General features: G+C 38.4%; 1 protein-coding gene and 1 long non-coding RNA gene across 7 annotated transcripts in view; one reads left to right on the forward strand and one right to left on the reverse strand.

The window, feature by feature from the left end:
- Positions 1–22197, forward strand: part of LOC127443695 (radixin) — a 280821-nt gene that overhangs the window by 29846 nt on the left and 228778 nt on the right. For all 6 annotated transcript variants that reach the window (XM_051702493.1, XM_051702492.1, XM_051702494.1 and 3 more), the window contains one exon: positions 18730–18814. Coding sequence is in view for 5 of the 6 variants with exons in the window: in XM_051702494.1 (XP_051558454.1) it covers positions 18730–18814 (85 nt within the window). In the remaining variant the exon portion in view is untranslated. The remainder of the gene's footprint in view (positions 1–18729; positions 18815–22197) is intronic.
- The window catches only part of LOC127443757 (uncharacterized), a 600892-nt gene that overhangs the window by 26924 nt on the left and 551771 nt on the right, over positions 1–22197 (reverse strand). The gene's annotated exons all lie outside the window — the stretch shown is intronic.

Here is a 22197-nt window from a genome sequence, read left to right on the forward strand (position 1 = left end):
ACCTGTGGAGAGAAGAGAGGGAGAAAAGAGGGGAGGGGGAGGACAACAACACCAGTAAACACAGCCCAACCTAGGCCTCTTCGCGAAACTGGTCACACTCAGCTGAGTGCCAAGACTGAAAACATTTCCTATCGCGAACCAAGCAAAGTCTTTTGCTATTACATTCCGGCACGCAACAAGCTACTTTAGTTTTATTTTCAGTCCTACTTTTCCGATAGCTTATCCAACATCTCTTAGAGGACTCTTCAAATTTAGGGACATGGGCTGTGTGGAGTGATGACGAAGGAGGGACTACAGGCTTTAGTGTATGCAAAGGGAAACTTATGTGAATATTGATACCTCCCAGCTGACGAGCCAGGTTTTCTCTGAAATCTATCTGGGTTAAGTTCACCGGTCTACGCTCACCCCCTTATGCCGCATGAATGTGTTGCCATTCCTTAAACAATATGAAACTATTGACGACGGCATTGTCTATGAAGTGGGAAAAAAAAAGAGTCTTCCACCACTTCTGAGTTTTTTGTAGGACGTCGTAAGATTTTATAATTTGGTCTGACCTATCAACACCGCCCATGTTTTTGTTATAATCGCTGATGACAGTGGGCTGGAGAGCTGCTACTTTTGTCCAGTCGCCATCATTTTTTACAAACCTAGTAATTTCGGTTGAGCCTATCACATTGTGGAAATTGGTGAGGCATGTAACTGCACGCGTGTCCTTCCACTGAATTACAAGTATATTCCCCTCAATCTTACACCACCTCATATCCCCACGAGTTGTCTTGTGTTCCCATCTTTTGATGTCTTTAAATTCTGCAGGAAACAGTTTACGATTCACCCTGCATGTCCCACAGGCATAAGTTCCCATTTCTTAACCATAAGAGCTGGGGACGTGTAAAGTTGTCAAACCAAACATTGTGGCCCTGGTCTCTGAATGGCTGCAGTAACAATTCAACTACTTTGGTGGCCAAGTCAGTGATGCCCATCATGACTACCTGTGTAAACATTAAAGTCGAGAGTATACGCCGAGTCTAATGTTGCAATTATCCATAATTTAAAACCCCACCGAGTAGGCTTGACCTTCATGTATTGTTTAAATCCTGACCAAGCTTTAGACTTGACCATACGTTCATCTATTGCGAGATTTTTGTTAGGCTGAAAGAGCTGCTGGCATTTTTGTTTGAGGTGGTCCCTAAGATAGCGCAACTTCCTAAGGCGATCCTGATTATCCTTTGTGGTAGGGTCTACAACATGTAGAGCTGCTAAAAGAGCCTTTTAGCGGTCACGCAACATAAATCCCCTTGCCCACGAGCCCTGAATTGACTTGGTTCCCCAATGACGATGGGAATCAGGGAGAATTGAAAACCCCATGTAAATGAGCAACCCAAGACATTTTTTAAATTCATCGGGGTTCACCTCCATCCAAGCTCCTTGGTAGCTGGAATATGACGGACAGTTTAGGACAAGCTCCCAGCCCTGACAGTTTGTAAAGCTGCATATCTCAGCAACTACAGCCTGAGTAAAAAACAGCATGAAATAGTCAATTTCTCGCAAAATGTGTTGACTGCACAGCCTGATGCACACTACCTAAGTCAATACCGAATGGACGGCTAGGCTTAAATGGGAGAGGTTTTGGTGCCTGCGAATCGATGTCAGAGAACAAGGGATAAGAAACAGAGTTAATGAAGCGTTTACGCTTTCTAGGTGACTTGGGACCTGTGCGAGAATGACTAGCCATACCCAAAATAATAAGAGTAACAGTGTTAGTGTTACTGTGAGTATCAGTCATATGAGAAATAGAAACATACAATACATACACATTCATACATACCCAGTTGATGGTCTTGACTGGGGATCAGGTTCCATCTCATCCTCCATCTCCTCGTGGTTCGGGTATTCTTGTAGTAGTTCCTGGTCCAGCAGATCTTCCTCCTGTGTGCTCATGCCCTCATGAGCCATGTCCTCCTCTGCTATGAACCTAAGCTCATCAGCAGTCAGCTGCCTCCTCATCTTGTGGGTGCTGAGCAGGGAGCCATAGTCTCTATCCATCTCTACAACAGAAAAAAGTACCACAGTTGGTAGCCAGCAGTGTGTTCTTCACAAATCCATACACTGAATAGTCACCAAAGGCTTGCAGACTAACCAGAATGTCCAACTGCAGACAGCCCTCTCACACTTTTGTTGTGAACAGGAAGCTACACACAACCTAAAATAATGTCTGTGTGATGGATGGGTAAGGCTGTCTGCTAAATTATAGAAAGATATCTACCATTACTTTTATTACATGGGAAAATCAACAAGCTAGATAACTTATCTAACTAGCAGGCCAGTTTCCAGGCAGGTCTGAACAACGTCTGCTCTCTGCCTCACATTACTTCAAAATTGGCCAAAAAAGTTGTTGATATTTAGTTAAAAATGTACATAGTATTGCTAGCTAATGTTTATTTAGCAAGTTTCACAGAAACGGCCAAAAAAATTTGATTTAAAAAGAGGCTCGCCGATGACGGTCACGTAAATTTTTCCAGAATAAAACTAGCTAGCGCTACTCCTACAAAAAAATGCTTCATAACTAAAAAGGTTTGACTATCTTCCACAAGTGACAAAATTGGCAAAAAAAGTTATTGATATTTAGCTAAATATTAACATAGTATTGCTAACTAATGTTTATTTAGCAATTTTAACAGAAATTTGCTTAAAAATAGAGGCTAGCTGCCTGTCCGATGAACGCCGACAGTCATGTCATTTTTTCCAGAAATAACTAGCGTTACTCGTACAAATAAATGCTTCGTAACTAAAACATTTTGACTTTCAATAGACAATATTGACTACACATGTTAAATAACTTGTCTTACCTCGAGTGGTTACCTCAGTTTTCAATTTGAAGCAGTAAGTCCAACACTGGAGGTAATCTCCCGGCGTATCCTCTTCGGCAAATGGAGGATGACGCGGATGGCGATACATTTATTATTCACGCCCAGTAACCCCTTAACCAATCATATGTGCTTTTAGCTTATATTGTCATGAGTATCTGGCAGTTTTCAGAAATAAAATGGGTGATTGGATGGCGAAGATACTGAGACAGGAACCATGGGAATAATTGTTCTCAAATTTGAACACTCCGGCTGGTAAGGGCTAAATTAAATGTAATTCATGGCATTAGGTGTTAAGATAGAAGTAGATTTTAATATGAGCACAGAAGTCATTTAGGCTTGTAATTTCGTTGCAATTCTGTTGTTGCATTTTGTTCTTTGTGCACTGTCAAAATAAATGAAGTTCAGTAACTTTGAGTCTGCATTCGTTATTCATATGCACAACTGTTTAAATGGCCTCTAATGTAGGGCAAATGAGGACATAAATTAGTTTAGAATACTGCATGTTCGCCCATAGAATAATTATTCAAAGCATAAATTACCAACTGGTTACCAACAAACAACTATTTGTCATGGTTCCGGCATTTGTGCTGGCTCATACTGTTGTTTGTTTTTCTCTCTCCCTCGTGTCTCACAGGTGGAGCTGGCACGCGTTCAGCATTTCCATGGGAACAGTGATCGATCTCGGGGAGATGCTGATCACAGCAATGATTTACTTGCCCGTTACCATCTGCTTCACTCTGATTGCACTCCCTACTCATTCCTTGTGTGTCACCTCGTTATTTGCCCATTTATTGGTCACTGTCATGTTAATTGTGCTCTCTTGTGCTGTTGGAGCCTGTTCGTGGGTCTGTTGGTTGTTCCTCTGTAGAGGTGCGGTTACCTTCCTGCTTGCCGTCACCCTCACCAGTTCTGTGCCCAGATCATGTGGAGGAGGATTCCTCGGTCTCTGCACATGTCTCGGGGACTATATAATCTGGGCTTTGCTTCGCAACACACCAGCTTCAACAGACTCTCTTCAGAATGCTCCTGACTTCCACAAAGCACACACTTATCATACAAACCCATCCTTCACTAGCCCATTGCGGCTCGCTGGATTTCAGCCTTCTGCAGCCGGCGCCAGGTGCGCCTTTTCTTGACATTGAGAACTTTGTTAATAAAACCACTGAACCGTCATCTCTGCTTTTGGATCCTTTGTACCCCCCGTGACACTGTTGAACCATGACCTTGCCACAATGTCGTCATGACGGACTGGCACTGCTCCAAAGTTACGTTGTGGCAAGGAATACAGGAATTTCACTTTTCCGGTTGTCACAACATAATCAGTTACATTGCCACAACTAAAGTTTGGTCATCAAATTACGGTGTAGTTAGGAAATGGCCATGTAATTTGGCTAGCTGGAATTACAAAATGGCTGAATGGCTGCTTTTCTCAAATTTTGCAATGCAATTTGCTGCATTTTTTTGGGGTTGTTTTGCAGTGAAAACTCAAATCATCATTATATACCTCTGTAGTTGTGTTAATTACATTTGAAATGCAGTTACATTTAAATATTTTAGTGCATAATAACTGAATATGCATTTAGCAACCAAAACAAAAAAAGAAATGCACACAAAAATATCATACATTTAGGTGAAAGATGTGGGTATTGAAAGACCCTTAATTATTTTTGTATTATAATTTTCTGCCTCAGAGAATGCAATAAAACTTATCTAAATTTAAAATAGATGTACAATAAATCTGTAAGCTAAAAACACAAATGAGGATTCAGTAATTAGGCCTGTTGACATAATTACATTGTCTGATATTTAAATCTGGTAAATAGCCATATACAGCCGTGGCCCGTGCATTTTAAGTCTAGGCCTTCAGTGCGATTCATGCCATTAAGAAAACACGGTTTCACAATGAATAAGACACCGTATGCCCATCATACATTATGTGACAGTCAATTAATAATACAATTTAAAATTTTAAAAACACGTCCATGCACGAAAGCCAGAACCAAGAAGGTCTAATACCAAGAAAATGCTCTCTAATAATATTTGCGATTTAAATTTTGCTTGCAATACATTTTGTTTCGTCAGGGTACACGGTTACTTTTCAAAACTTGATCCAACACTGAATGCTCAAGCAGCCTAATTTACACTTAAAAAAACTCCTGATGCTGCTATAACAACGCAAAAAGCACTTACCAATTTACTTGAAGTGAAAATCAATTAATCAATCGCATGATCATGCAGAACATCTCAGTTTTGTAATCCATAAGGATCTCTTTCTCAACGGCAGTACCAGCAGTGACAGCCGACTCATCAGCAAGATCTCGCGCTCTTCGCTTAAAGCGTGATTGCTTCACTCAAGGCCTGGACTGGGACATATCCAAAAGACCACACCCACAATAACAAATTAATCTGACAGTCTGACTTTAGATGCCTATTCACTTACACTTGCTGTGTCTCGTTTGGAAGGCTGCATCCTACGGAGGTTGCATTTGTCGGCCACATATGTCATCGAGGCTGTCTCGTTTCATAACAGCGAGTAGGACATTTCAAATGCAGCCTTCGAATGCAACCTTCTTTCACGGGAATTCGAAGGATGCAAGAGGTGTGTCCTTTGTGGGCACTCACAAACCACCATTCTTTGCTTCAACGGAAATTAATTTGCCCGTAAATATTATGTTCAAACACAAGTAATGTTAATTCCCAAGTTGAAGTACCTCAGTAGATGGGTGCAGAGTATATAATATGTGTAATTATATTAATATATAATAAAGTATTAGACTGAAAGTACACCTGAAAAATCTATTTTCTTTTCTCTTAACATCATTATAACTCTCCTAAAATTGACCTCATACATTCCCTTCCAAAGGGAGTTTGTTACCTTCTCGAAGCGTTCGTTGGTGTGCTGTCATAGCAACCATGTTACGTTATGTTTCCGTTCATCCTACGAAGGCCGTCTCATTTAAACGAGACTTGTTTAAAGGAGGACGCTCGGTATACTGTAGCCTTCAAAGGATGCATCCTACCTAGCACGCAGCCTTCGAAATGAGACACAGCAACTGTTGAGGGATTCTGTGGAATTCTGAAGGCTTGACGGGGTGGAGCTCAGACTCAAGCGCTGCTTCGGCTAAGGAGCATGGCTTCGGGCATGCGATTTGTGAAACAGTTGTCACACTTTGCTTGTAAGCATCGAGGAATAAATTCTGATTGGATACATTGTTTTTTGCTATTCGTTTGTAGATTAATTAGGAGTTGAAAGCAATTTAAAATAAATAGGAAAAAAGGTAAATGAAAGGATGAAAAAATATTTATTTATTAGGCATGTTATGCCAGCAGAGAAGGCTTTGCTGGCCCTGGGAAATACAAGCTGTTATTTCTAAGATACAGACTTTGTTATTTTGCTAGCCATCTTAAACGGATCTTTAACTTTATCTGTTGTTCTATTGATAAACAGTTACCTGAAGAATGTAGTTACACATAATTATAACTATTGTTCCTCGATGTTGCCACATCGTAATGACGGACTGGTACTGGTCTAAAGTTACGTTGTGGCTACGAATATTGGAAATTCACTTTTTTCTGGTTGTCACAATGTAATCAAATGCATTACCACAATGAAAGTTTGGTCATCAAATTACGGTGCTGTTAGGCAATGCAAGAAAAACTTATCTAAGGTTAAAATAGATAATAATTAGGACTAGAATTAGAATTATTAGATTAGAATGATAATTCAAATTATTTACATTTTCTGATATTTAAATCTGGTATATGGCCATATACGAACAAATACAATTAGAGTTCATATATTTGTACTATGTACTATATACTATGAGGGGTGGCAACACCAAAGCAAGCACCCAAGCGTAGATTTTATGGATTAAGGTACCAAGCTTCATTGCAACAAGTACTAGTTCATTAATTGAAGTCACAATCAAATTATAAATATGATACAACTGCATTTCCACAGGAACCACATAGTAACAATTTTGCTACTGATTTGCCGACATAAAATCTCCATAGTACCAATACATTGTCTATTAAACACATCAACAAATTCTAAATGTTCCTTAGCTTGACACAAAACTGGCAATCTGGAATAAACTTCACATTGTTGGGCCTCATGTATTCAGATAGAAGACAAAGTCAGGCCTAACAAAGTCAGTCGTAAAACCTAACTCAGGCCCCCACATAAGTCATAAATCTTACTAATAAAAACCGCACCAAAATCAAACAAAGGGAGTCCAAACAGACTACAAATCCCATGAAGCCTTGCTCACAAAAGGATCGAACTCTCAACTCCTATTGGATGAGGCACACGACAGAACGCACCTCAACCATGACATCATCAGGAGTAGAAATACCTCTGAAATGCTTCCGGGATTTGCTTCCAGCAACTTTGCTCGCTGTGCGTAGACGCAGCTCATCGCTGCTCTCAAGTGCAGCCTTGTGGCACAAGGAAGTAATGTCCGTCTTGAAACTGTGGCCATACAATCTCCATCTTGCTGGACGAGTTGAGATTACTCTGTGTTCAACCAAACACTCTAACGGATCCGAAGGAGACCACCGAGCAATCCGCATCTTCATCCGTTTGCTTGCAGAAGTGAAGAGAGAAAAGATTTATCTTCCATCTTCAATCAAGCCGACGTCGCTGATTTCTCCGCCAGCCCGCCGAGAATCAGCAGCCGTACCGCCCGCCGACAGAGCGAGGAAACGGCCTCCCGTCATCACCTGAGCCTCGAGGAACCGAGTCCGAGTTAAAGGACGGATGAACACGCATTCTGCATCCTCATGCGATTCAAGTAAGAGGTTTACGTCTGGGCAGAGATAGAATATTATAGTGTGTTATTCTTGCGTTTCAAGGTTATTGCTTGTACAGTTTACGGACCGCCATGTCCGCTCATTATTAATACTTCGGGTATTATTTATCACTAATTTAATTTGCTGTATTGTAGTCCAACCACATTGGACTGTTGTGCATTTCCGCCATCGCGGGTGAGACCGGCAAACTGAGTTTATCCATTAAAGAATCAAAGACCGCGGGACGGTTTACGAGCCGTCCACCGCGTCTCTGAGTGATAAACTAACAGCTGCTTTCTCTCCCACAATCGCGAAATCGGCTTTGGGGCCGTCACTTAATTCTCTCTCTCTCTCTCTCTCTCGTACTAACACACACACACACACACACACACACACACACACACACACACCCTCATGTATTATAGGATTATTTTGATTTCCATATCTAATCATATCACTGTTTAGTTTGTAGTTGTAAGTCGGAAGTTTATTGACTGCATTGTATTAATTATTAATTGATATTACTGCATAAATAAACTTTGTTATATTACAAAGAGAAGTGTTTTGGTTTGTTTTACATACACCTGTGTCATGCTGACGGGATGTCAGTGCTCGGATTCAAGCCTTCATTCATTGTTTTTTCCCGAAAATCGATATTCTTCGGATGTTGATTTTCCTAAGAAAACAATCTAATATTGAGACTGTTATACTATCTGGTTATTAGTCCCTGATTCCAGAGTGGTGCCCCGTCAATGTTAATCCTTACTAATATTCTATTGATTTTTGATAATTGATAATTATCTTTGACGATTGTTGATTTTGAAGGATCAATAAGCTAGTGTTAATTTTAATTAATGTATCAAATGTTAATGATTGGTGATTATCTTTGATAATTGTTGATTTAAAGGATTAAAAAAGCTAACATTGATTCTCATCAATGTTCTATTGATTTTAATAATTAATAATTATCTTTGATAATTATTATTGCTAATAACCAAACCCGCTCCTAAACGTAGCGCACTACATTAACTGGAGCCCCATATGAGGTTTTAATGAGTTAGATTCAATTAATTAATTTAAATATTAATTAATAACCAAAGAAATAATTATCAATTATTTCTGATAGTAACTCTGATCTAAACAACCAGTAAAGCTCTACAACAATATGCAGGACAATTTTATTTAAGTGTACGCATGGATGGAGAGTGCATGCATATCCATTGTTATTCTGCTAATAAAATCCTGTAAGCCTGTCAACTTTGTAACAGCTGGAATAAGCCATTTGAAAGGGAACATTAACACAAAGTTAGTTTTAAATAAAAATAAACTCTAGGAAAACTGTACTTTGGGTGGCAGTGCTGCAAAACTCATGAATATTAATTATTTTATGCACAATAAAAGATTATTTTAAATCACCTATTTTGATAAAAAGTCATTCTTAATGACCTGTTCAATCACTCAAATAGATATTTCTCATTATATGGTAATTTAATCTACATCTGCCACTATCAGTCTTGGGATTTTGTTAGTCAGTAGATGAACACATATATCAGCAGTTTAATAAAGAACATGACTGATTGGTCGAGTGGTTACTTTTTGCGTCTAGTTTTTAGAGGTTCTTGTTTCTAATTCACCCAAATATAAAGTGTTATTGTAATAAACCAAGATTGCATCTGTATGTCAGTGGATGGGTGTTACACTTTAAAAATAAAATGCAATAAAAGATGCGGGGAGATGAGAGTAGCGGAAACATAGACACATTTATTGACCGTTCTATATTTGAAAAAATAAATAAATACAAAACCCAGCAAACTCCGAAGATCAGACAGCGACAAACACAAATTCTCCGCTCCAGCAACGGAAATTTGCACGAGATCATTGGTGGCCAAGATGAGCGCAGAAGTCATTTAGGCTTGTAATTTCGTTGCAATTCTGTTGTTGCATTTTTTTCTTTGTGCACTGTCAAAATAAATGAAGTTCATTAACTTTGAGTCTGCATTCGTTATTCACACGCACAACTGTTTAAATAGCCTCTAAATTAATGTAGGGCAAATGAGGACATAAATTAGTTAAGAATACTGCATGTTTACACTGACCACACCCACAAGAACAAATAAATCAATCTGATTGGCTGAAGAATCTGACAAACTGACTTTAGATGCCTATTCACCTGCACTGTTGAGGGATTCTGAAGGCATGACAGTAGAGATGGACCATACCACTTATTTACTTTTCGATCCGATACCAAGTACTTTTAGGCCAATATCGCCGATATCGATACCAAACCCAATACCTCTATTAAACTGAATTTTTTACGAATTCTTTGGATAAAATTAGTAACTTTATTATCACCTAATTTTTTTATATATATTTATGGGCCTAAACAGAAAATTATTAGGCTGCTTTGTTAACCCTTAAAAAATTAGTTAGTATAAGCCACATATAAAACCTCAAAATTAACCATAGATATTATTAGGGCCCAAGCACTGAAAGTGCGAGGCCCTATTGTTCTTCTAAGGATTATTATTATTATTATTATTATTTTTAATTATTATTCTTTTCAAGGTTTTCGGTACTTTTGGGGTACATAACATGCGTGAAAACTCTTGAAAGTTTGCACATACATCAGAGTCATTGGCCATTAGGGCTTGGCAAAATTGCAGGGGGTGCTCAGCAGCACCACCTAGAACATGAGCATGTTCGGGGGGCTCTGTAGCACATCCCTTTTGAACAGTCACCAAACATTGTACACATATAGATCTCATCAAGCCGAACAACTTTCGTGCTGACAGTCATAAGCTCTGCCCAAAAGGAAGTTGGCCATTTTGGATTGTTTGAAAAATGCATGCTCTGGAATTTTATATATTCCTCCCAGGGATTTCATGTTACAGGTACCAAATGTGGGCGACAGCATGCCAAGACATTGACGATGCTAAATTTATGCAAAAATTGGGATTTTTGATATACTGAACAGTGTTGCCATGGCGAAGCGATAAAATAACGTCAAAAAAATGGAATAAGGAAATGTTGCTTCTGCATGCATGGTGTGATTTTACATAAAAATTTAGCTAAATGTTTGTCCTTGCAGGCTGATCATATTGATGTGGCTATTGTGGGTCACGGCCATAGCGCCACCAACTGGTGGAAGGAAGTGTGTCACTTTTAACAGACTTTGAAATATCCCTATTATGTTAACCTGAATTGCTTCAAAGAATTTTAGAATAATGTCAAGACAGTGCAGATTTAAAATTCTGAAGGGATTCTTGATACCTTAAATAGTGTTGCCATGGCAACGTATTAAATGTCATTATTCCTTTTTATGTATATTCACATGTTTTTGACGAACTTGGCATGCTTCAATTTTCATGATATTTTGCACACATATCAGAGTTGTCAGCCATTAGGCCTGGGAAAAAGTTAACACATGGGCGTTTTTGACGCTGGGGAGCTGTGTTGCACCACCTTTTGACAAAAGTTGTGTGGGTCAGTTTCTTCTACGATCACCAAACTTGCTACATATATTGTTCTCATCAAGGCAGACAACTTTCAAAGTCATTAGCTCCGCCCAACAGAAAGTCGGCCATTTTGGATTGAATGTGAATTTTTTGAAAATTGCAGGCCCTGAACTTTTGAATACTCCTCCTAGGGGAATCATGCGATTGTCACCAAATTTAGGCAGTAATATGCCAAGACATTGAAGATGTTAAATTGCAAACGGATTTGTGATACATCAAACAGTTTTGCCATGGTGATGCAATAAATTAAGGGTAAAAATGTGAAACGAGAAAATCCTTATATCTTCAGTTTGAATTGTATGATTTTGATGAAAATTCAGCTGTATATTTGGTAATGGGGGCTGATCACATTTATATGGCTACTATGGGTCACGGCCATAGCACCATCAACTGACAACAGGAAGTGTGACACTTTGTGTGACTGGAAAAAGTCCTCTTATATTTACCCTCTAAAATGCATGCAGCCACCATGCTTTGTTTTCCTAAAGCCATCAGGTGGTGATGGCGCCGTAGTGCTTGGGCCCGTCATCGCTTCTTGCAGCTATATTTATATGGTTATTATTACTAAAACCAAGTTACCATATGGATACTACAGTAATGCTGTAGTAAAACCATGGTTAATTGTATCAAAACCTTGGTTACTGACAAAAAAATAATAATTAAAAAAATGGTAACTACAGACGTGGATACTAATACAATATTACTAGAGTAAAGCCATGGTAAGTTTTGATAAGGGTATAATTTATTAATGAGGATTAAAGATCATTATCAATGTTTAACAACTCTGAATTTAAATAAACCTGTACAAATTGTCCAACAAGGCCATTATAATACGTTACGTCTAGGTTTGTCATTACTTAGTGTGTATAACTCCAGATGCTGTTTTTCTGTCATTACCTCAGGAAAGCAATGCTCCCTCTTTGAACGAGCGCTGTGACTGAAATGGTGAGCGCTGTCTGACTGCTGGTATATTTGTGCATTTCTGCGCATCAAGATGAGTGAAAGAAAAAATAGTTCTGGTGTCATGCAACAGTTCGCTCATTTAATACTTTTTTCCACTTTGAAGCTTATGAAATGCATTAATATTCATGTAATCTAAATAATAAGTGTGTCATAATTTTGTGTCATTCTCAGCACACAGGGTGAAGATGTGCAGTAGCAAATAATAAAGTATAGGCAATGTAAAGTATATGTAAAGTATGTAAGTTAGATAGGTCTATATGTAATATGTTTATATATGTAGCACCGTGGTCCTGTGAGGCACAACATTTCGTTCCCTTGTATGTCTCTACATGTAGCGGAATGACGACAAAGCTCACTTGACTTGAGTTCTAGTCTTACAATGAGGGGCCGTTCACATTGAGCATGTTTGTGTCCATCTGTGCTGTTTTAAAAATGATTTCAACGTAAACGTGCACTAGACAGACGTCTTTGACGGCTTGTTCTTGTTTTTAGACGCCATGTCAAGTTAAAAAGAACAAACTGTTAAATGTCTTGAGTCAGGACATACGTTTTGCTCATTTGTGGCGCTGCGTGTTATTTTAGTGCAAAAACAAATGCATTAAAGCATGTGAACGGCTTGTAAAATTATTTCAAACACTGCGCTGGCATTTTTAAAAAATATTTTGAATATTAGCTAATATATAGGGCTATATGATTACACCAACACCGTCAACACAAATCGCGCCAGCTTCTAGCAGATTTTTTTTTTTTATTAACATTTGTATTGATTCATAAATTAACACACACAAAAAAACAACAACATATATATAAAGAATCAATCACTTTAAACATTAAACCCCCACCATATCCCCTCCCCCTACCAAACTCCCACCCTACCCTGACCCCTCCACGAACACCCCTGTGGTCAATAGAATATAGACACAAAAAAATAAAAAAAATAAAACAAAAAAAAAAGAAAATACAATAATCAAGTATAGTAAAAATAAACTCTGAATTACTCCCTCCACCGCCCCTCCTCGTGATTCCCCCCAAAATGCTAGGTAATTGCCCCATTTCTTATTATTAAAATCCCTAAATCCCATCCTTCTGCTCGACCCCTCCTCGAAGGCAGCCACCCTCCCCATCTCCATGCACCACTCGAGTAACTGGAGCAGTTCAACAAATGGTTGTTTAACACATGAAATGAGAAATATAGTTAACTGAAGAACATAGTTACACATACTTCATATACATACTGTACGAAACGGATCCCTTTTAGACAGGACACCAAAAATCTTCTGTGTTATTTTGGGAATCATTCATAGAACTTGGATGCCCTTGATTGGTCATTTCTTGTAATTGCCACTCATTACATATACACATTATGACAGTTTTCTGTTATTTTTACATTTCAGTTGATATTTTTATTAAATTTTATTTATATAAAAATTAAGACACATGTTTATTAACAGTAAACTTTAAAACCAAGCTGGCCAAATACCTCAAAACATGTGAATATGCACATAAAGGAATGATGACATTTAATGCATTGCCATGGCAACAGTATTTAAGATATCAAGAATCCCTTCAGAATTTTAAATATGCATTGTCTTGACATTATTTTTGAAGCAATTCAGGTTAACATGAAATATCCCTTTTAAAGTCTGTTAAAAGTGACACACTTCCTTACGCCTGTTGGTGGCGCTACGACCGTGACCCACAATAGTCACATCAATATGATCAGCCTGCAAGGACAAACATTTGGCTCAATTTTGATGTTTTTAATTTTCTGCACGCAGAAGATATGAGACATTTCCTTATTCTATTTTTTTGACTTTATTGTATCGCTTTGCCATGGTAACACCGTTCGATATATCAAAAATCCCTTCGCAATTTAGCATCGTCAGTGTCTTGGCATGATGTCGCCCATATTTGGTACCTGTAACATGAAATCCCTGGGAGGAGTATATTAAATTCCTTAACATGCATTTTTCAAACAATCCAAAATGGCCAACTTCCTTTTGGGCAGAGCTTATGACTGTCAGCACGAAAGTTGTCCGGCTTGATGAGATCTATATGTGTACAAAGTTTGGTAACTGTAGCTCAAAAGGCATGTGCTACATAACCCCGCGAACATGCCCATGTTCTAGGTGGCGCCGCAGAGCCCCTCCCACACCCCCTCCACCTGTAACTCTGTCACGCCCTAATGGCCAGAGACTCTGATGTGTGTGCAAACTTTCAAGAGTTTTCACACATTTTATGTACCCCAAAAGTACTGAAAACCTTAAAAAGAATAATAATAATAATTATAAAAATAATAATCCTTAGAAGAACAATAGGGCCTCCGCACTTTCAGTGCTTGGGCCCTAATAATAATCCTTAGAAGAACAATAGGGCTCCACACTTTCAGTGCTTGGGCCCTAATAATTGTGAAAAAACATTCCAAAAACAATAGGGAATTAGCACCTCCAGTGCAGGCCTCTCGGTCTGCACCTTCGGTGCTCGGGCCCTAATAATCTTTAGAAGAACAATAGGTCCTCGCACTTTCAGTGCTTGGGCCCTAACTAATATGTTAATTATGGAAGAATGGTTTCAAGTAATTATAAAAATAAGTAATTATTCAAGACTAGTAAACAGTCAGTAATAAAATAAAAAAAAAAACAGCAATGAATAGAAATAGGTTAAAAATAATAGAACAAAAAATACAAATTTGGAAAATTCAGTGCTTTTTTTTAACAGCTTTAAAAGTTTTTACCAGCAGTAGGCTGGTAAACATCAATCAAGTATTGAAGTAAACATTCAGAATGAAATGCAACATAAAACTACTACTGGTCTTCACTGTATGATTATAATACATTTAATAATTTTTAAAGCTACTAAAGTTACCCAGTCAAGAGCAGTAAGTGTTTTCTCATTTTCTTGTTATGGTTGTTTTTTATAATGGCACACTACACTAGATGGCAGCAGGTCTATTAGCTTACATTTATCCTTACAAGTCCGACATTTTAATACAAATCTGCTTTTTTCTCCACTGTTTACGTTCACTTTAGACATCACTCTCTGTGTTTACATGAATACCTCACCAAGACTGGCATTTTGGCAGAATTTTGAAATGTATTTGATCGATCAGGTGCGCATTAGCGTGAACATTTTCAGAACATGCGCATGTTCAGCGCACACACATACGCCACACATACGAATTATAAAATTACTAGCTCTGGACTACTTTCAACAGCAAAATAAGAATATGAACTTTTTAATAAGTGACACAGGCCAAGGCTATCACAAATATAGCCAGTTATTTTTTCGTTATTGATGTTTTAATCAGTCTGCTTGTCCGGTCGGGCAAGTAAAATTATTTTTCACTTGCCCCTTCAAAAATCCACAAGGGTTAATGTTGAACCCTGATTAAATATTGTATTCAATATTCTCCGATAACTATTTTTTCTTCTGCAGTATAGCTCCTAAAGTAAATGTATGTTTTTTTTAAAAGAGTTTTAGATATTATTTTGGAAAACAAGCCAAAAAACTTATTTTGTTCCAGTGTATAATGGGCTAAGACTACACTCTCTCACCTTTGTTCACTTCGATCCATCTTTAACTCACAAAAAACAAACTTTCTCTTCTTAACAGAGCTGCGGATTGTGGATTTGCTTCATGATAAGATACACACAGTGAACGTGACACACATATTATGATTCACTACGTCGCAAGCCATCACGTTAAAATCTAGCTGCGGCAAATGCACAAGTGACGAACGTCCCCGCGCCAGAGTGTGCGTCTGCCGGGAGAAGATTCAGTCTCTTCCCCGGTCACTTCAAGCAACTCATAGACGTGGTGCTCACCGCACAGAAAAATGCCAGTTTCTGAGTTTATTTTTATAACCTGCTTCCTTATTATTTGAACTTTAATAAAGGATGCTTTAAAGATATGACACCCGGGTGTTACATTGCGAAACGGAATGCAGCACAATAATCGTTTTATCTCGATTATATTGTTTTCATAATCGTTGGAAGCCAAAATCTTAATTGAAAACCAAATTTGATTAATCGCCCAGCCCTAATGCCAATATTAGTTATTTATGTGTAGTACAAGTCATGATTTAAAATTTGTAAAGTAAATAGCCTAAGTGTTAGGGGCCAATGTTTAAACAAAAATATTTTGTATTAACTGTAAGAGTAATAACTAAAGTCTTAGAATTAACATCCTAAATGAACTGCAGAAGTGCACACAGATGCATTGTCCTTTGTTATATGGCTGTTAAAGGCTGCAATTACTGTATCTATGTATTCCAATTTAAGATTCCATCCTTTGACCAAGGTGATGCAAGTAGAGGTCAGTAAGGTGCACTGCAGTTCGACTGTAAGCTTGTGGCAGATTAATTTCCGGTGAAGTTCATCTTAAGTCGAAGTTTCAGGCAGTGTCCAGTGAATTATCCCATGTCTGACGGTTGGTGATGGCATCAGTTCATCCTCTGTGAAGTCCATCTTAGTAGACTGAAGTGATGTTTGGCTGGCACAGACTGCAGTTAGTCGTCATCACTCAGCAACACGTAGTAGTGGGAGTCGGACATCAGGCAGGACCAGAGCTGGATCTGGCAGGCTCTGGTAACCTCAAGATATGTATCCTGAGGTTAAGACAGGGAAAGAAATAGAATAATATTAGCATAGATGCCATTCACATTAAAACAGGATTACAGAATGTGAGAGTCTTTAGTCTAGACTTAATCTGAGAGAGTGTGTCTGAGTCCCGAACAGTGTTAGTGTCATGTGTATGTTGTTGATTCATGTTTTATGTGTTTGTTCATGTCTTGGGGCATCGGGAGCCACCCCTTAGTGGGGGGAATATGTCATGTGTATTTTGTTGATTCATGTTTTGCCTGTTTCATGTTATGTGTTCCTGGTCATGTGATGTACTGTTTTCCCTCCATGTTCATGTGTCTTGTTTTCATTGGTTCATTGTTTTGGTTATCTTTGTCATGTGTTCCCCATGTCCAAGTATTTAAGCCCTCATGTTTTCCATTGTCTTTGGTCAGGTATTGTGTTTGGTAACGTGTCATGCTAAGTCCTAGTCAAGTCAAGTCAAATTTATGTTCATGTTAGTTGTTCATGTTTATAGTTAGGGTTTATTGGTTCTCACTTTATAAATAAATTTGCACTTGGGTTCTTCAATTTATCGTCTTCATCATTGTCATTGCCAGTGTCAGCAGCATCGTTACAGTTGCGAAAATGTCCGGGATTTGGCTTTAGTTGCATTATGATGTGCATCTGGTCTAATACTTCATTGTGTGTGCGTGCATATTTGCATTGTTTTAACCCCTCTTTGTAAGTCCCGCCTTCTCGCACACCAATTGGTAAATTATAAGAGGCTTGCAGCAACTATTGGCCAAATTCCTGCCTGTCAATCTCTCCGCGAACGCGCGAAGCGCTGTTGTGTTCGGCATCAAACAGTTGCTTGACAGTAGCAGCAAATGCCATCTGAGTGGAAACAATGCCCTAACGAAAGTGCAAATTTACAGAAGATTTGCGCAAAATTCTCATGCTTTCGTCCAGGTCGAGATCCGTGGGAAGCAGAATGTATGACATGTAAAGCTGGCACTTATGTGTCGGTTGCTAATAAAGGTGCAAGTGATTTAGAAGCACACATTAGCTCTGTGGAGTATAAAGGGTCAGCAAAAGGTGAAAGTTCATCAGGTAAATTAACGGACTACTTTTTGCGACCAGGAAAAATTATCACATTGCTTCATTTTCCATGGCCATTCAAAATAATACTAATAGTTAATGAAGGTACACTTATGACATCAAATATTTTATTTTAGTACATGGACATTCAAAAGAATGTTGGACATTTTTATTTATTTATATATATTTATGTTATGCTTTTTCACTGTATTAAAGTTTGCATTCATAGTAACACTTTTTTTGAACCCTATTATTCCCCCCCGCTGAAAAAAAAAAGGTGTCCTCTTTTTGGAAAACCAAAATCCTCTTTCCTCCTGAAAGTGACTTGAATTTTACATTTGTTTCATTTATTTTGTTGTTGGATTGCTAAATGTAGATTGCACTTTCCTTTTACTTGAATAGAACAAGTTCTTTTATTTTGGAGAGATTTTATGTTGGACTGTAAAATGGAGATTACCAGTTAAAACAGGGCTATTTTTGTTGCAGAATAATGCCCTGCAGTGCACACTTTGTTTCTTGTACATTTGTTTGTGTTTAAGAGAAGATGATTTAATAAAATATTGAAATATTAATGAGAAGTTTTTTATATTTATTTTGGGTTAATTGTTATATTAATCAAGTAATAATTATAAAAAATCTTTAGAATAATCTGCAAATTAGTCGTGATTAGATTAAGCGACTAATTGGAAAAAGAATCGTTAGATTAATCAATAAAAAAATAATCGTTAGGTGCAGCCCTAATTACATTTACAACACATTCTTCTAGCATATTATCTAACAGATCTAACATATTATATAGGCTGCCTCTGACAGCCAACCTCTTAGAGACACATGCATTGTTGAGAATAAGAACAGTTTAGTGATTATTAGAACTGTTTACACTGGTGTAAAAATTAGGAGATAAGTGGTCTTATTCTTTTCTCTCTCTTTAAGGGCTCGCAATTCTGTGAAAGAGGACAAGTTCTTTTTTTCTTGGTTACGTGGGAAGCGAGGAAAGGAGACAAAGATGCCTAAACCAGTAAGTATTAGACATTTTTTCTAGACTAAATTGTTAACATAAGCCTTAAGAGGGGCTGCTAGCATGCCTTCAAGTAATACAGGGTTTGTACAGCTTTTTAAGAGTAAAATTCAAGCACTTTCAAAGTACCTAAAAGATCTTTTTCCAGCACCTTGAAGCTTTAAATATTGACCAGTTTTAAATGTTACTTGACAAAAATACAATAAAAAAATAAAACATTCTATGTAATTTCAAACATTGTCCCATCTATAAAAATGAAAGTTTCGAGAGGTCACGTGACGCCATGCAAGGGGCAGACGTGTGAGCGACGAGCTCTGCGCACTTTGCTACATTTTTAATTATTCTCATGTTATAATCTGGTGAATTTTAATACACCCAGTTACACATTTGCTCTTTGATGCAAAACATGGCAAAGAAGTCAAAATCCTCGGGCAAAATCCTAAAAGACACTTACGTGTTCAGGATGAAAGCCCCGACAGGCCTACAGACCGGGGACTCGATTTGGATGGCGTGGCGGGAGAGGAGATCCAGCGTCAGTTGTCCAACATGTCGGTGATGTTGACGAAGATTCTTGATGACTTGGAGGATCTCGCTGTAATACGTCGATCGATTACGGCGATGGAAATAAAATTCTCTGAGCTAGTTACAAGAGTTACTGATGTTGAGAGACGAATCAATTTTTTGGAGTCATCAGAGAGGGAATTAACCGCTAATCCGCCCGTGACCAAAGTTGATTTGGAACATCTCCTTGAAAAGCTTGAAGATCTTGAGAATAGAAGCCACAGGAATAACGTTCGAATTGTTGGAATTCCTGAGCATGAGGAGGGCAGAGATATGGTGAAATTCCTAGACGAGTTTTTCCCGAGTCTGCTCGACATAACAGGCCACAAACTGGAAATCGAGCGAGCTCACAGAGACCTGGCTCGCAGATCTGCTGAGGGAGACAGGCCCCGACCGATTCTGGCCAGATTTCTGAGATCATCCGATAAAGATCTTGTGTTGCGCCAGGCGAAGAGCAAAGGGAAGCTTTCTTGGAAGAACCATAATATTTTGTTGTTCCCGTACTTTGTGAGTTCGACGAGAGAAACGCGATCGGTTCAAGGAATGTAAGAAACTCTTACATCGCCGAAAGATCTCATTTGCTCTGATGTTTCCGGCCAAACTGAGAATAGAAACGAAGGTCGGTCGCAAAGTATTTACATGTCCCAATCAGGCAATGTCTTTTATTGAATCATTGGGTGAGTAAACCATTGGATGTTTCTCATGTGAGTGGATCGACTCGCTGTACTTACACTTGAGGAAGCTGGGCGACATTTTGTTTTTTTTTGCGTTGGCTCCGCCGTGCAGCTGGAGCTTGTTTTGTGAATAACAGTTTTCCTTAAAGAAACTTTTGCATTGATGAAAGATTACTTTTGCATGGAAGTTCCCGTCCAGTTTGAGAGTGGACACTATGGACGACCGCAAAAAATATCTACTTGCTCACACAAAGGATGTCTTTTATAAAGTTGATGGATTGTGTAAGTCATGGTATATACTTTTATGCGGCCTCCGAGTGAATTGACTCAACCATCCGGGGAACCGGGATGCCGGTTTTGTTTCTTTTTGTGTTGGCTCCTCCTAGCGGCTGGAGTTTGTTCTATTGAATAACACTCCTTTGGAGCAGCTGTGGATTAATCTGTTCGTTCTTCGTGCTTATTCCTCCTGCTGGCTGTAGTTTATTTTGTTGAGTTTTTTTATGGGACATTGGAATGATTACGTCATCTGTTGAACTCATAACAGCCAGCTCACTGAAAATTCGTCTGTCTGTCCGAGGAATCTGAATGGTTTTATATCGGCTAGAATTTGTTTTGTGGAAGATCACATCTTTGAAACAGTTCTGTGAATGAATCTACACATTCTTTGTGTTCATTCTTCCTATTGGCTGGGTTTATTTTACAAAGTATTTTCTGTTATGTAATTTTGCTTCACAAATTTGTGAGGCAAAATTGAGCAATCCGATGGCAAAGTTGTCATGAGGCCTCGTGGGCGTTCATGGACCTTTTGAATTTAGAGGGATTGTTGCCGGTTGGCGCTTTCGTGCGCAGGGTTAATGCACACGTTTTTCTTTTTCTGTTTGTTTTGTTCGGGGGGGAGTTCAGGGTTTGATTGTTTCACTAATGGGTGATGTGGTCTGTATAATTTTGTTTTTGATACACAGTTTATTTTTTATTATATTAACAACTGACATATTGATATGAGTGTACTATCTCTCTCCACATGGAATGTGAATGGGTTGGGGCACCCCATAAAAAGAAGGAAGGTTATTTCTTTTCTTAAATGTAAGAAATATGATATAGTGTTTCTTCAAGAAACACATCTTTCCCCGCAGGAAGCGGAAAAATTTGAGAAGATATGGGGTGGACATGTTTTCTTTAGTGTTGGCTCAAGTAAGAGCAAGGGAGTCATTATATTAGTAAATACACATCTACAATTCAAATGTCTCAAACAGACTAAAGATAAATTAGGAAGAGTCATTATTGTTTTAGCTGAAATTCAGGGGCAAAGGTTGATTTTGGCTAATATTTATGCGCCTAACGCTGATGATCAGGGCTTTTTTATAGATCTTGAAGGGATGTTGCAAGTCGCTGGCACCCCTCATGCTATAATATTGGGAGGAGACTTTAATCTTTTGATGGATTCAGTCCTTGATCACAGTGAAGCAAAAGTGTGTAAGCCCCCTAGAGCAACACTGACGCTTCACAGGATATGTAAAAATCTTGGTCTTACGGATATTTGGAGACTTTTGAACCCATCTGGTAGAGACTATACGTTTCTTTCATCAGTCCATAAGATTTATTCTAGAATAGATAGTTTTGGTTATTCAGGGCAAGACAGTCATACTTTGAGTCAGGGGACAAAGCAGGAAAACTTTTGGCTAGATATATAAAGCAGAGAGAGTCTTTTTCTACCATTCCCTCAGTGAAATCTGCTGGTGGTGAAATATTTACCTCGGCCATTGATTATTAATAATGCTTTTAAAGAATTCTACTTTGATCTCTATAGTTCCACGTCTTCATCTACTGATGAAGATATGAGAAACTTTTTGGAACCATTAGATCTCCCTAAACTGACGACTGAGCAAAAACATTCTCTTGATTCTGAAATAACCTTGGAGGAGCTTGGCGAGGTTATCAAGGCCTTACCTACAGGCAAGGCTCCGGAGCCTGACGGCTTTGCTGCTGAGTTTTTCAAATCTTATGCTACAGAACTGGCTCCACTTTTGCTAGAAGTTTATACTGAATTGTTAAAGAATGGAAAGCTTCCGCCAACCATGACACAAGCCCGGATCAGTCTGATTCTTAAAAAGGACAAAGATCCAAGTGAGTGTAAAAGTTACCGTCCAA

This window comes from Myxocyprinus asiaticus, chromosome 7 (assembly GCF_019703515.2).
Source record: "Myxocyprinus asiaticus isolate MX2 ecotype Aquarium Trade chromosome 7, UBuf_Myxa_2, whole genome shotgun sequence".
In the NCBI taxonomy this organism is placed as follows: domain Eukaryota; kingdom Metazoa; phylum Chordata; class Actinopteri; order Cypriniformes; family Catostomidae; genus Myxocyprinus; species Myxocyprinus asiaticus.